Source organism: Geotrypetes seraphini, chromosome 8 (assembly GCF_902459505.1).
Source record: "Geotrypetes seraphini chromosome 8, aGeoSer1.1, whole genome shotgun sequence".
NCBI classification, from domain to species: domain Eukaryota; kingdom Metazoa; phylum Chordata; class Amphibia; order Gymnophiona; family Dermophiidae; genus Geotrypetes; species Geotrypetes seraphini.
This window is the reverse complement of record NC_047091.1, coordinates 9,772,424-9,785,418: the sequence shown is the minus strand read 5'-3', so window position 1 is coordinate 9,785,418 and position 12,995 is coordinate 9,772,424. Positions and strand designations below refer to the sequence as shown.

At 46.5% G+C, this 12,995-nt stretch overlaps 1 protein-coding gene across 1 annotated transcript in view; it reads right to left on the bottom strand.

The window, feature by feature from the left end:
* Nucleotides 1-12,995, bottom strand: part of PTPRU (protein tyrosine phosphatase receptor type U) — a 489,953-nt gene that overhangs the window by 189,877 nt on the left and 287,081 nt on the right. The window contains exons 9-11 of the mRNA XM_033956533.1: nt 11,881-11,990; nt 10,905-11,106; nt 7,317-7,419 (exon numbers count right to left, since the gene is read on the bottom strand). Of these exons, the coding sequence (XP_033812424.1) occupies nt 7,317-7,419; nt 10,905-11,106; nt 11,881-11,990 (415 nt within the window). The remainder of the gene's footprint in view (nt 1-7,316; nt 7,420-10,904; nt 11,107-11,880; nt 11,991-12,995) is intronic.

Below are 12,995 nucleotides of genomic sequence, written 5' to 3'. Positions count from 1 at the left end.
ATTCCAACGATCGACCACTGAGAATTATAGATGGGTGGGTTATAGGATGTTTTTAAATAGATACATACATTACCAGAAAGCTGGTTCAGTGCAGGGTAAGCAAATGGGTGTGTGAGAGAGAAAAGGTCTCGATAGTGGACTAGCAGAGGAAGCAGCAGGACAGCAGGGTACCGGCAGAACCCTGTGGGGTCCCAAGCACAGATTCTCATACAAACGTGATAAAGAAAATCAAGAAGAGAAATCTCGAAACAAAGAGGTTTGCTGCAATAAGTTTACTCGATAAGAGACTTCAGCAGCCAAAATAGATGCTATTTTTTAGACTGCTCGCCAAAGCTCCGGTGAACTTTGAAAGTAAATTTACTTTATGCAAGTTTAACATATGAGTGGTTCTATTTCCTTGACAGAGTATTTCTTTTTGCACTTGAGAAAAAGTTTCCCTGATGAAGCCGTCCAGCTAGAGCCAGTGGCCTTCACTAATTTTTCAATTGGAACCACTTTGGATCCAACTGAGCTGAAGGGCCGCCGACAAATATCTCCCCACGTGAGGTCATGATACAGCTGACCAGTGTGTGCCAACCACATCTACCCCACCACCTGCCTGTAAACATTTTATCATCAAGGGTATCCTCAAGGAGGTGAGCATTTCCAAACGCATCCTTGTCGTCTACCGAGAAATGTCTTGTCCGTCGAGCATGTGGCTTTTCCTTCCATCTACTTTCCCCTTTCAGTCTTCAGCATGATTAGAGAGGCAAAGCCAGAACGATGATGAAGACTGCCCCAGAGGTCTCCATGGGCAACCATTGGCCCTCAGACCTTGCAAAGAAGAACACTGAGAGAGGGTGAAGTGGACCCTATTGGTTGGATGGGTTGGTTTTTTTTAAATATTCTTTATTCATTTTTAAAACATATACAATAAGTGAAATACAGAGTAAATTATTCATTTTACAATATAGACATCACTTAAAATTCTCAAAAATCCATGCTTATTAATACCCTTCCCTCACCCACCAAAACTTTTCCAACCATTTTTCTAACCTTATTTACCTCCCATCCCTCCCCCCTCCCTGGATGTGCATAACTATAGAGATTCTACAAAGGACGTCAATGGGCCCCAAATTAATTTAAAATTTTCATTATTCCCTAATATACCGTATTTTCACCCATATACCGCGCACCTGTGTAAAACGCGCACACGGGTATAGCGCGCGGGGAATACAAATTTATGTAAAAAAAATTGAATATAGCGCGCACACGCGTATACCACGCATGCTAAAACCTCCTCCCGCCTACTCCGAACCGGCATCCTCCCCCCCCGCTCGCTTACCAGAGAGAGCATTTTTTTTTTCATTCGAATCCAGCATTCCCCCTGCGAACCGGCATCCTCCCCCCCCCGCTCGCGTCACCCCCCCCTCCCCCGCGATCCTACATCCCCCCCAGCACCGCAAAACATCTCTTACCCGATTGGGCACCGGCACCATTGCACAGGATGTGCCAGTGCCAGTGCCCGAAGATCCTCCCTTGTTGGGTTGGGCTGGGCTGGGCGGTGCGGTGCGAGAGAGATCCTTCTTCTTCCTGCGCCGGGCTGGACTAGGCTTTGAGCATGTGCAAATGCTTAAAGCCTAGTCCAGCCTGGCGCAGGAAGGAGGATCTCTCTCGCACCGCACCGCCCAGCCCAGCCCAACCCAACAAGGGAGGATCTTCGGGCACTGGCACATCCTGTGCATTGGTGCTGGTGCCGGTGCTGGTGCCCAATCGGGTAAGAGATGTTTTGCGGTGCTGGGGGGGATGTAGGATCACGGGGGAGGGGGAGGTTGACACGAGCGGGGGGGGAGGATGCCGGTTCGCAGGGGGGATGCCGGATTGGATTGGAAAAAAAAAGTTGTAAAACGCGCTCACATGTATAATGCACACGGTTATGCACGGTTTGTAAAAATCGTGTATAACGCGCGCGTTATATGCGTGAAAATACGGTAGCAGCATTCATTTTCTCATGTTTATATATTAGACATAAACTTGCCCACCAAAATGTAAAGTTGAGGCGATCCCAGTTTTTCCAGTTTCGTGTAATCAGTTGTATAGCTGTACTTGTCATAGTTAAAAAGAGACGTCTTTTATGTTTATTCTAGGGGATCTTTAATATGCAAAATAGTACCGCAAATTATTATTTCATAAGTTAAAGGAATCTCAGAATTTAAAATATTATTAATTTTTCCCAAAATTGATTTCCAAAAAAAATCAGAATTCTAAGGTAGTAAAGCAATAGATGGTCTAATGTTCCTACGTCTAGGTGACAGTGTCAGCATCTATTAGATCTAGAATTATCTAATTTATTCAATCTAACTGGGGCCAAAAAGAACGATGTAACAAAAAGAACCAAGTTTGTTTCATAGATGCTGACGTCGTACACCTCATCCTCCAAAACCAAATGCGTGGCCATCGAGATGTAGAAATATACTGCTTAATCTCAATGCTCCAAATATTCCTAAGAGCGTTTTTGGGTTTCTTATTCTTAAGTTCAGATATTAATTTATACTACTTGGCGGCTTGATGCCTTAGCATATCGGCTTGAAAACAGAGGAATTGCAGGCTATAAAAAATTTTTAAATTACGCCATTCAGGGAACCCTTTCTGAATAGCCTGTTTCAGTTGCAACCATTTATAAAATTGATGGTTTTGAAGTTGATTAAAAAGATAACTGCATTGAACTGATTGATATATTTTGGGGAATTTTGCCCAACTGTACATTTTGGCACTTAAATATTAAAGGGATTTGGGGGATCTATGAAAGAGGCATTGGAATCATTGCCTGCTATCAGACTGTCAAGCATTTTTGGTCTGAAGCATGGGTTGCTGAGGTCCCTTTTCCCCAACTCATTGTTTTGGAGATGTCCCAAGCAGTGGATGCTGAGCGCCCCTATTTAGGGGAAGACCGCCCTGGGTGCCATCTTGGCGGGGACGTTGGCACCTCTCCTCCTCCCCACCCCCCTCCCCCCGTGTACCTCTAGAAATGATTGCCAGCGTAAGTGGCCTCTTCCACATCCTGCTCACGCCAGCCTCTGCCTCCTCTTCTGACGTCACTTCCTGAGATCATGGGACCAGGACGTGTCGACAGAAGGAAGTCGAGGCTGGCGCGAGCAGGAGGTGGAAAATGCTGCTCGCGTCGGTGAACATTTCAAGGTGGTGGGGGGGCTCGAGTGGTGGGGAAAGTAGGGGGTGCATGGCGCGGCGATGCCGGGTGCCAGTGCCCCAGGCGCCTACCTCCCTCGCTACCCCGCCGACCCTACTAATGAGCAAGCTCCTTCACAGCACAGTCCGTGTAGCAGTTAGCACCCCAATCATTTTGCAACGTTGACTCCTATGTGCTTCAAGAGTTGAAAACGCCAAGAATATAAGAATTGCTGCTGCTGGGTCAGACCAGTGGTCCATCGTGCCCAGAAGTCCGCTCCCATGGTGGCCCCTAGGTCAAAGACCAGGGCCCTAACCGAGACCAGCCCTACCTGCGTACGTTCCAGTTCCGCAGGAACTTGTCTAACTTTGTCTTGAATCCCTACAGGGTGTTTTCCCCTATAACAGACTCCGGAAGAGCGCTCCAGTTTTCCACCACTCTCTGGGTGAAGAAGAACTTCCTTACGTTTGTACGGAATCTATCCCCTTTCAACTTTAGAGAGTGCCCTCTCGTTCTCTCTACCTTGGAGAGGGTGAACAACCTGTCTTTATCTACTAAGCCTATTCCCTTCATTATCTTGAATGTTTCCATCATGTCCCCTCTCAGTCTCCTCTTTTCAAGGGAGAAGAGGCCCAGTTTCTCTAATCTCTCACTGTACGGCAACTCCTCCAACCCCTTAACCATTTTAGTCGCTCTTCTCTGGACCCTTTCGAGTACTACTGTGTCCTTCTTCATGTATGGCGACCAGTGCTGGACGCAGTATTCCGGGTGAGGGCGTACCATGGCCCAGTACAGCGGCATGATCACCTTCTCCGATCCGTTCGTGATCCCCTTCGTAATCATTCCAAGCATTCTGCCTAAATTATGGGTGCGTGGAAGAAATCATTCAAAGCCTTTTCAGAGTGAGCCCATGTTGCGAGTGTCTCAAAAACCTCTTCGCTTGTTTCCTTGCCCTGTGGGGCTCGCTACAATAGCCCCGCAATGGAAATCAGAATCTCTTTCGGCACCAATGAGATTGAATTGGACAAGTGACCTTTGCAATTTTTTTTTTCTTTTTATCTATTATTGGTTAAGAGCAATCTAGAGAGCATCCGCCATTTGTCACAGGCTGCCAAGCAGAGGTTTTAATTATCTCCTGCCTAATGCCTCTGAGTTGCTGATCTGCTGAGTGACAGAAACCAGGCGGTCCCGTTTTGATGGCAGCCACACTCTGCAATAAGCACTGAAGAGGTCCCGCTAGACTTCCCATTTCTTGCACTAAGCAGGTGGAGTAACTTTAAAAACCACAGGATAGCAAGGACACACGCTAAAGAGTGTGAAAGCTTTCAGGTCTTTTGGTATCTTCTTCAGTTTAACTATTTATTCCGTTTTCTATACCGTTCTTCCAGGAGAGCTCAGAATGGTTTACTCAGTACTCAAGCATTTTTCCCTGTCTGTCCCCGCAATGGAAGGGATTAAGTGACTTGCCCAGGGTCACAGGGAGCAGTGCGAGTTTAAACCCACAATCTCAGGGCTTTAACCACTGCACCACTCTAGAAATCAAAATGTAGTAAAAGTGAGCCAAGTAGAGGACAGTCGAGCTATTATGACATCACTGAGGAGGTTGGCTCTTAGGCAATGGTGGAATGAGGCATTATGATGTCACAACACCAGCTCTGGTTTCCAGAGGCTGAAACTTTTCACATTGTTTATTTCTTATTGTTCTCCCAGAGGAGCTCAGAACAGTCTAGAATTTATTAAGGTACTCAAGCATTTTCCCTGTCTGTCCCCATGGACTCACAATCTATCTACTGTATCTGGGGCAAAGGGGGGAATTAAGTGACTTGCCCAAGTTCACAAGGAGTAGTGTGGGTTTGAACCAACAACCCCAGAGTGCTGAGGATGTGGCGTTAACCACCGCACCACACTCTCCCCTCTACAACCTGCTCCATCTATGCAATTATTATTACCAAATCATGTATACAATCAGGTGGAGGTCATGAAATTAATATGCATATAAGAAATAAGCCAAAATAAACTTCAAAAATACTAAAAGGAATAACTAAAACACTTGGCAGAACAGGTACGCTTTCAAACATTTCTGATTTTATGGTGAAAATACTACAGCCAACAGAGGAGACATGCTGACGACTGGGTCAGACCAATGATCAGTCAAGCCCAGTAGCTCGTTCTTACGGTGGCTAATCCAGGTCACTAGGACCTGGCCAAAACCCAAAGAGTAGCAACATTCCATGTTACCAATCCAAAGCAAACATAGACTTCCCCCATGTCTCAATAACAGACTATGGACTTTTCCTCCAGGAATTTGTCCAAACCTTTCTTAAAACCAGCTACGCTATCCGCTCTTACCATAACCTCTGGCAAATGCGTTCCAGAGCTCAACTATTCTCTGAGTGAAAAAAAAATTGATTTCATTACATCTGATTAACTTGAGGCATATATTGAGGGTTTCAACGAGATATCGACTCTTGAAAAAGGCATGTGTTGCCGAAATACTGGCTGTGTTGAATTCAGAGCCCAGACTGACTAATGACCTCAAAAAGATTGACAAAAAAATCACACAATATCTTGGCTGGTGACATCTCTGCCTCATGACTCTTTTGTTTGAGAATACTAAAAGGAAATTTTAAGACAATTCAGGAGCGTCAAAACTCTGAAATTAACCCGTCCATCTCCCCCTGTCTCTCACCTACCCACTCCTCCCATGTTTTTCATCCTCGTCCTGTGAGACTATCATTGGGATGATTGTATGGTTCACTTTCATATTTGCCAACATTTCCTCATTTCTGATCTTAAGAAGTAGGTATTGCCTTCAAAAACTAAGCAAAAAAAATGTATTAAGGTAGTCTAATCCGGTGGTCCCCAACCCTGTCCCGGAGGACCCCTAGGCCAGTCGGGCTTTCAGGATAGTCCTAATGAATATGCATGAGAGAGACACAACAACAAAAAAAAGGGGATCCAAAAAAGATCTGCAGAAAAAATCAGCCAGGAGCAACCAAAACAAAACTGCAGACTGTGTACAAGATGCAGGCAAATTTTAATATGACAAAAACACAATATATAAAACCCTTTAACCAATAAAGCCCCCTCTGACCCACAGGATTCCCATGGGGACCCCTCTCTAGCCAACGGGACTCCCACGGGGATGGAAGGCTTTGGAAGCAGAATTCGTCCATATAATATAATGGACATGTCAGCCTTAGTAAAAGAGGGGTTTATAAGTTAATTACCTGAACAGAAAACAAAAAAAGGGTTCCACCAAAGAGATTCCACAAGGAAAACAGCAGCGCAAACACAAAAGAAACTGTGGAATTGATGATCCTGTCAGGAGTAATTGCTGCTTTTTATGGGGACGGGCGGGGATGGAGGTAATTCCTTGCGGGAATGGGTGGGGACGGAGAGGATCCTGGCGGGGATGGGTGAGGTCGGAGAGGATCCTAGCGGGGACGAGCAGGGATGGATGGGATCTCTGTCCCCGCGCAACTCTCTAGCCCTAACGCGGCTTAGTAAAAGAAGCCTTAAATGATTACGCATTACAATTTCAGGATTAAATTAAAGTGTCTTTTTTTTTCTTTGTTATTTCTCGGCCATAGACCTAGAAGTCCGCCTGGTACTGTCCTTAGATTCCAACCACTGGAGCTGCCAACTATGCTCACTTCAGCCTATCCAAACCATCTCATCATTTGCGGGATTCAGACGGTGAAGGTCTGCCCCTCCATAATCTAATTAGACCCTCTGTGTTGGTCCCACGCTTTCTTGAATTCTGTCACCCTTTTTCTCTCCAGCACCTTCCTCGGGAGGGCATTCCGGGCATCTACCACCCTCTCCATGAAAAAGAATTTCCCAACATTGCTCCTAAGCCTACCCACCCTACAACCCCGATTTATGCCCTCTAGTTTTACCAATATCCCTTCTGTGGGAAAGACTTGGCTCTGTATGAATACCTTTCAAGTATTTCAGCATCATAAAACCAGGGCTGGCAACGTACTGGAATGAGAACTTATTGCCTAAGTATTAACCCTCTCTTTCTCTTGTAGCGCAGCTATCAACATACTTCAGATGCTCTCCCTCACATCAGACTTAAGGCGGCAAATTCCCAGAAGCCACTGCAGAAATAAACAGCGAGAAATGGTCTGCTCATGCTTCCTACCTGATAGGAGCCCCCCTGCCCTGGGCGGGCCTCAGCAGAACAGTGATGGTGCTCTCTGACTCTCCCAAGGGGGCTGGCATGTCTGCATAGTCAAAGGAAGGAGCTGCAAAAAAAAAAAAGAGAGAATGGGTCCTTTCATTGACTGAAGATGTGGAAGAGGAGGCTACCATGATGGATCTTCCCTGGGCCCCCAGAAAAAAAACATAGGCTTTCATGTAGGGTTACCAGACATCCAGATTTATCTGGGCATATCCTCTTTTTGGTGACGGGATAATCGCGCGCCATACGCCAGCGCGCTGACAATCCAGCGCTGACAATTCGGCACAAGACAGAAGCGCGCGGGGGAAAAAGTAATTTTTAAAGAGCTCCAACAGGGGTTTGGGGTGGCAACCCCCCACTTTATTGGTTAGTGTTTGCGCTGTCGTTGCAGGGGGAGGGTATGGGGGGTGAACTCCCCACATTATAGAGAAAACGGAACTTTTCCCGAAAAAAAAATCAAAAAAGTTCCGTTTTCGCTATAATGGAGGTTTCAGTTCCCTCTAAGCTGAGCAGGTGTCCTCCAGCTGCATTGCTACCACTAGGGGGTGGAATATTTTCAGTCGCTAAGGACAGGTATGTTCCCTGGAGTCCTGCAGAACTTGCCTGTCCCTCACAATTGAAAAATGTGACAGTAAAACAGCACCCTCTATTGGTGAGACTGTGCCAACCCCCAGAACCCCCCTCCAAAAGCAGCTCGAACACTAATCAATAAAGTAGGGGGGTTGCCACCCCAAACCCCCCTGTCGGAGCTCTTTAAAAATTACATTTTCCCCCGCGCGCTTCTGTCTTGCGCCGAATTGTCGGCGCTGGATTGTCAGTGCGCTGGCGTCTTGCGCGCCACTGACTATGAACCCCCCTTTTTAGAGGACAGTCCAGGCGTCCTGATGGCTCTTCAAAACCCTGCACTTTGTCCGGCTTTTGAAAAGTGTCGAGATCGGGTCCACGTCTGGAGGGCATCTGTGCATGCGACGTGGCGACCTCACATGCATGCGATGCCATTGCATCACATCCGCGCATGCGCAGATGCCCTCCGGATGCATTCCCAAAGAGAAGAGGTTTGTGTGGGGCTGGGAGGGGGGGACGACAAGGTGAGGCCAGGGCAGGTCCACGCGTCCTCTTTTTTATTCCTGCAAAAATCTGGTAACCCTACTTTCATGGGAAGTGGGTTTAAGCAAGCTGCTCAGTTCTATTCTTCTGTTTCAATTAGAGAATGACACGGTGACAAAATTCATCACCGTTCCCGTCCCCATGGATAACCGCGGGAAACCATCTTCACGTCATTCTTTAAGGAGAGAGGGAAGAATCAGAGTATGAATGGCCACAACCACTGACCCGCAAGCTTTGCTTTGAAGAATGCTGGTGTAGAAGGACTGAGGTTGAAACAGACACTAGAAAATGACAGTCTCTGGTATCCAGAGCAGATATTGTGATGTCATAATGCCTCATTCCACCAGTGCCTAATAAGAACCAATCACATCAGTGATGTCACAATGGCTTCATTATCCTTGGCTCCCATAAGAATCAGAGTATGAATGGCCACAACCACTGACCCGCAAGCTTTGCTGTGAAGAAGGACTGAGGTTGAAATAGACACTAGAAAATGACATGGGTTTATTTCCCGCGGTTATCCGCGGGGACGGGAACGGTGATGAATTTTGTCACCGTGTCATTCTCTAGTTTCAATCATCTTAATTGGAAGGTAATAGTGCATGCACTACCAACCAGAGCACTGGAAACAATTCTCTATAATATAAATGCAGGGAATGCAATATATATAGTAGGCAAACCTGTTCACTCTTTTCCAACATTTCTTCATGTCCCCCCTCTCCCAGAGTCCCTTCTCCCCTTCCCCAACAGTCCCACTCTGCACGCTGTGCCCCCCTCCCTCCCCATATGCCTCTTTTTCTTAAGCCCAATACTTTTAAGAAAAGTTCAAAATTCTACTTCTGGCTTTACACTTCTCCCTCCGTATTTGCGGTTTCAGCATTTGCGGTTTTGATTATTTGCGTTTTTTTAGTTTGCTGGCTCCTCCCCCCACCCCCAATTACAACAGTTTGCATAGAGAAATCGCTGATTCCAAGCGTTTACAGAGAAAATCGCTGATTCCCAGCACTTCCTTTACCATGTTATTCTCAGTTTCACCATATTCACGATGGTTTTTAATAGAAAACAGCGAACAACATATGAAAAAGTTATTCACGGTTTTTCTGTGTTCTGTTAATCCCCTACCACAGCGAATACAGAGGGAGAAGTTTATGTATTAAAGTTGTCCTGAAAGGCTCCCCATGTTTGCTGAATTTGAGGTTGAGGGGTGGTAGATTCAGGGGCAATGTTAGGAAATTCTACTTTACGGAGAGGGTGGTGGATGCCTGGAATGCGCTCCCGAGAGAGGTGGTGGAGAGTAAAACTGTGACTGAGTTCAAAGAAGCGTGGGATGAACACAGAAGATTTAGAATCAGAAAATAATATTAAATATTGAACTAGGCCAGTTACTGGGCAGACTTGCACGGTCTGTGTCTGTGTATGGCCGTTTGGTGGAGGATGGGCAGGGGAGGGCTTCAATGGCTGGGAGGGTGTAGATGGGCTGGAGTAAGTTTTAACGGAGATTTCGGCAGTTGGAACCCAAGCACAGTACCAGGTAAAACTTTGGATTCTTGCCCAGAAATAGCTAAGAAGAAAAAAATTAAAAAAAAAAAAAAAAAAATTTAAATTGAATCAGGTTGGGCAGACTGGATGGACCATCCGGGTCTTTATCTGCCGTCATCTACTATGTTACTATGAAACAAGATCCCCCTTCAATGACAAAAGTGGCCTAACTCCTTGTCTTTCCAACGTCGATAAAGATATCAGTTGGAAGTGCCAAACATTTAACGAGGTTGTTTCAGGCATTATCTAGATAAGAAGAATCGCTTTCTTTGCAATAATCATGGCTTTATTAAGAAAAGCGGTGCGGCCCTTTAGGAGTTGGCTTCGATATACCACATTCCCCAAGCAGCAGAGTAGAGTTTACGCTTCCATTTTTGCCTGACAAAAGTCATAATTGCGGTCCATAACTCCTTGACTCTAGGGCAGTGCCAGGGTTGCCCAGGAGGCCCGGCACTTCGGGCAGGTATCTTGTTGTTGAAGAGAGGATATATGTGCTCAGTGCAGTGATATACTGTATTACCGTATTTTCATGATTTTTACAAACCGTGCATAACCTTGCGCGTTTTACAACGTTTTTTTTACATAGTTCCCCCCCCCCCCCCGACGTCCGATTCACCCCGCAGGACCACTCGCACCCCCCCTCGATGTCCGATTCACCTCCCTGCTCTCAAACATTCCACTCCAGCAGGGCCCTTTTCACAATTTTGCATCTCACCAATCAAACTAATTATTATACAAACAGGTCACCCTTACATACATATGTGTAATTTTTCTCCAAGGGAAGATAGCAGAAACCAAGTGCATATCTGACTTCAAAACCCTGGCTGAAATTCGTAAGAGACAATTTTACCCAAAATGTTTTTGGGTTGTTTTTTTTTTATGAATGCATCAATATAACCTTACCAGATATATTGGTGGTGATTTCGGTGAGTGCTGTCTGACCAAATCCCTTGCCGGTGCGAGCCCGGACAGAGAACAAATAAGTGGTTCCTGGATGCAGGTTGGAGAACACGTGATAGGTCTCGTTCCGAAGCTTGGAGACGGTTCGGCGGGGGCCAGGCACATTCACCGCTGGATCCGATGATTCAATGCTCTGGTAGCTGATCTGAGGGAAGAGATCCAGAGTCACAAACAGATTTCAATATTTAGCCCGCCTATGTTCAAGGCCGCCTATAAGTCCCTTCCCCAGACGCAATGGAGTAGTGATCGTCCAAGATTGCAAGAAGCCATAGTGGGGTTTAAATCAGGCTCCTCTGTTCTAAAAGGGTAGCGGGAGGGGGACAGATAAGTGCCAGGGGAGGCAGTCTGTCGGGGAAAACAGAAGCGGGACTTCACGTTATTTATTGCCAGTCATGGCGTCTGAGCCAAATTGAGGTGGTAAAAGGCAGCATGGCGTGCAGCGATTACACGTTACCACCGAGCTGTACTTACCGGTGTCAGGTCAAAAGCGCGCCGGGACAAAGGTGCACCCAGACAATTGAGCGCAGCGCGGAGGCGCGCGCCGCTCAAAATTAATGTTTTTAGGGCTCCGACGGGGGTGTGTGGGGGGAAACCCCCCCACTTTACTTAATAGACATCGCACCGCATTGTGGGGGCGTTGTGGGGGGTTGTAACCCCCCACATTTTACTGAAAACTTCACTTTTTCCCTGTTTTTAGGGAAAAAGTTAAGTTTACAGTAAAATGTGGAGGGTTACAACCCCCCAAACCCCCCATAACGCCGGCGCGATGTCTATTAAGTAAAGTGGGGGGGTTCCCCAACAAACCCCCCCGTCGGAGCCCCTAAAAACAGTAATTTTGAGCGGCGTGCACCTCCGCGCTGCGCTTAATTGTCTGGGCGCGCCTTTGTCTTTCGCGCCGTTGTCTATGAACCGTACTTACCTCATACTGTGTGATCAGTCCATTGGGCTCGACCGGCTCCTCCCATTTCAGGAAAATCATATCCTCCAGCGGTGTGAAGGTGAGAGACTCAGAAGCAATTCCTCCAGGCACTGCAAAAAAACCAAAAACAAACAAACCACACTAAACGCGCATTCTCAAAGCGGTACAACGTATATAGTGAATGTGAGAAACTGAGATATCTCCAACCTATCCTAGCATAGAAGTGAGATTCATTTCTCTCATGCCATCCACAAAATTAAACCAGCTGAACTGTGTCCTGGTTCCAGCACTGAGTATCCAGGCGCAAGACGGCCACTGGGAGTCACCTGGGTAGTGCCGATGTTCAACAGCTACTCTAAGTGAATTGTTTTCCAAATACTGGCGGTGCCCGGGTAACTCCCAGCCATGTCCAGACTCTGCCGCTGGACCAGACTGGTACTAACCATCCCAGTGCTGGATTTTCAGAAGCACTATCCAACCATATTCTGCGGAAAACCCAGGGATGACTTGGTCAGCGTTACTTAATCGGTTGGAGTCTCGCTACCCGCTTAAGTGCAGGTTCACGATCCTTTATCCAAAATGCTTTCAGTTATCAGTGTCAATGAACCAATTAAAAAAAATTAACTTAGGCACCCCGATCTAGGTGCCTTCGGGTAGGCGCTCTTTATAGAATCAGGGTCTGAGCAATTATAGAATATCACGCAAAGATTAACTAATGCCAATTAACACACTAATTGGTTGTTAGCGGCCAATTATTGCTAGTTAAGGGCTTGTTAATTCATTTGCGCACACAATTTGGGCAAGCTGATTTCAGCACGCAACTTTGGGCGCCATATATAGTATCTGGGGGAAAGAGCTTGAAAACAGTTCCCGAACTTCAGCCAGCTCTGGGTTGCATTCTGAACCTGACCCCTTTGGAACAGATGTCACGGAGGTTCTCAGTCACCGCGTTCGAGGCACATTAGCTTTCACTTTCGCAGCAATCCCACCCGAGTGTCGAGAGTCGGCTGCAAGCTGCTGTACAGTAGAGAATGACACGGTGACAAAATTCATCAAGTTCAAGTTCAAGTTCACTTTATTTTTGATGAATCGCTTATTTAAAACATTCTAAGCGA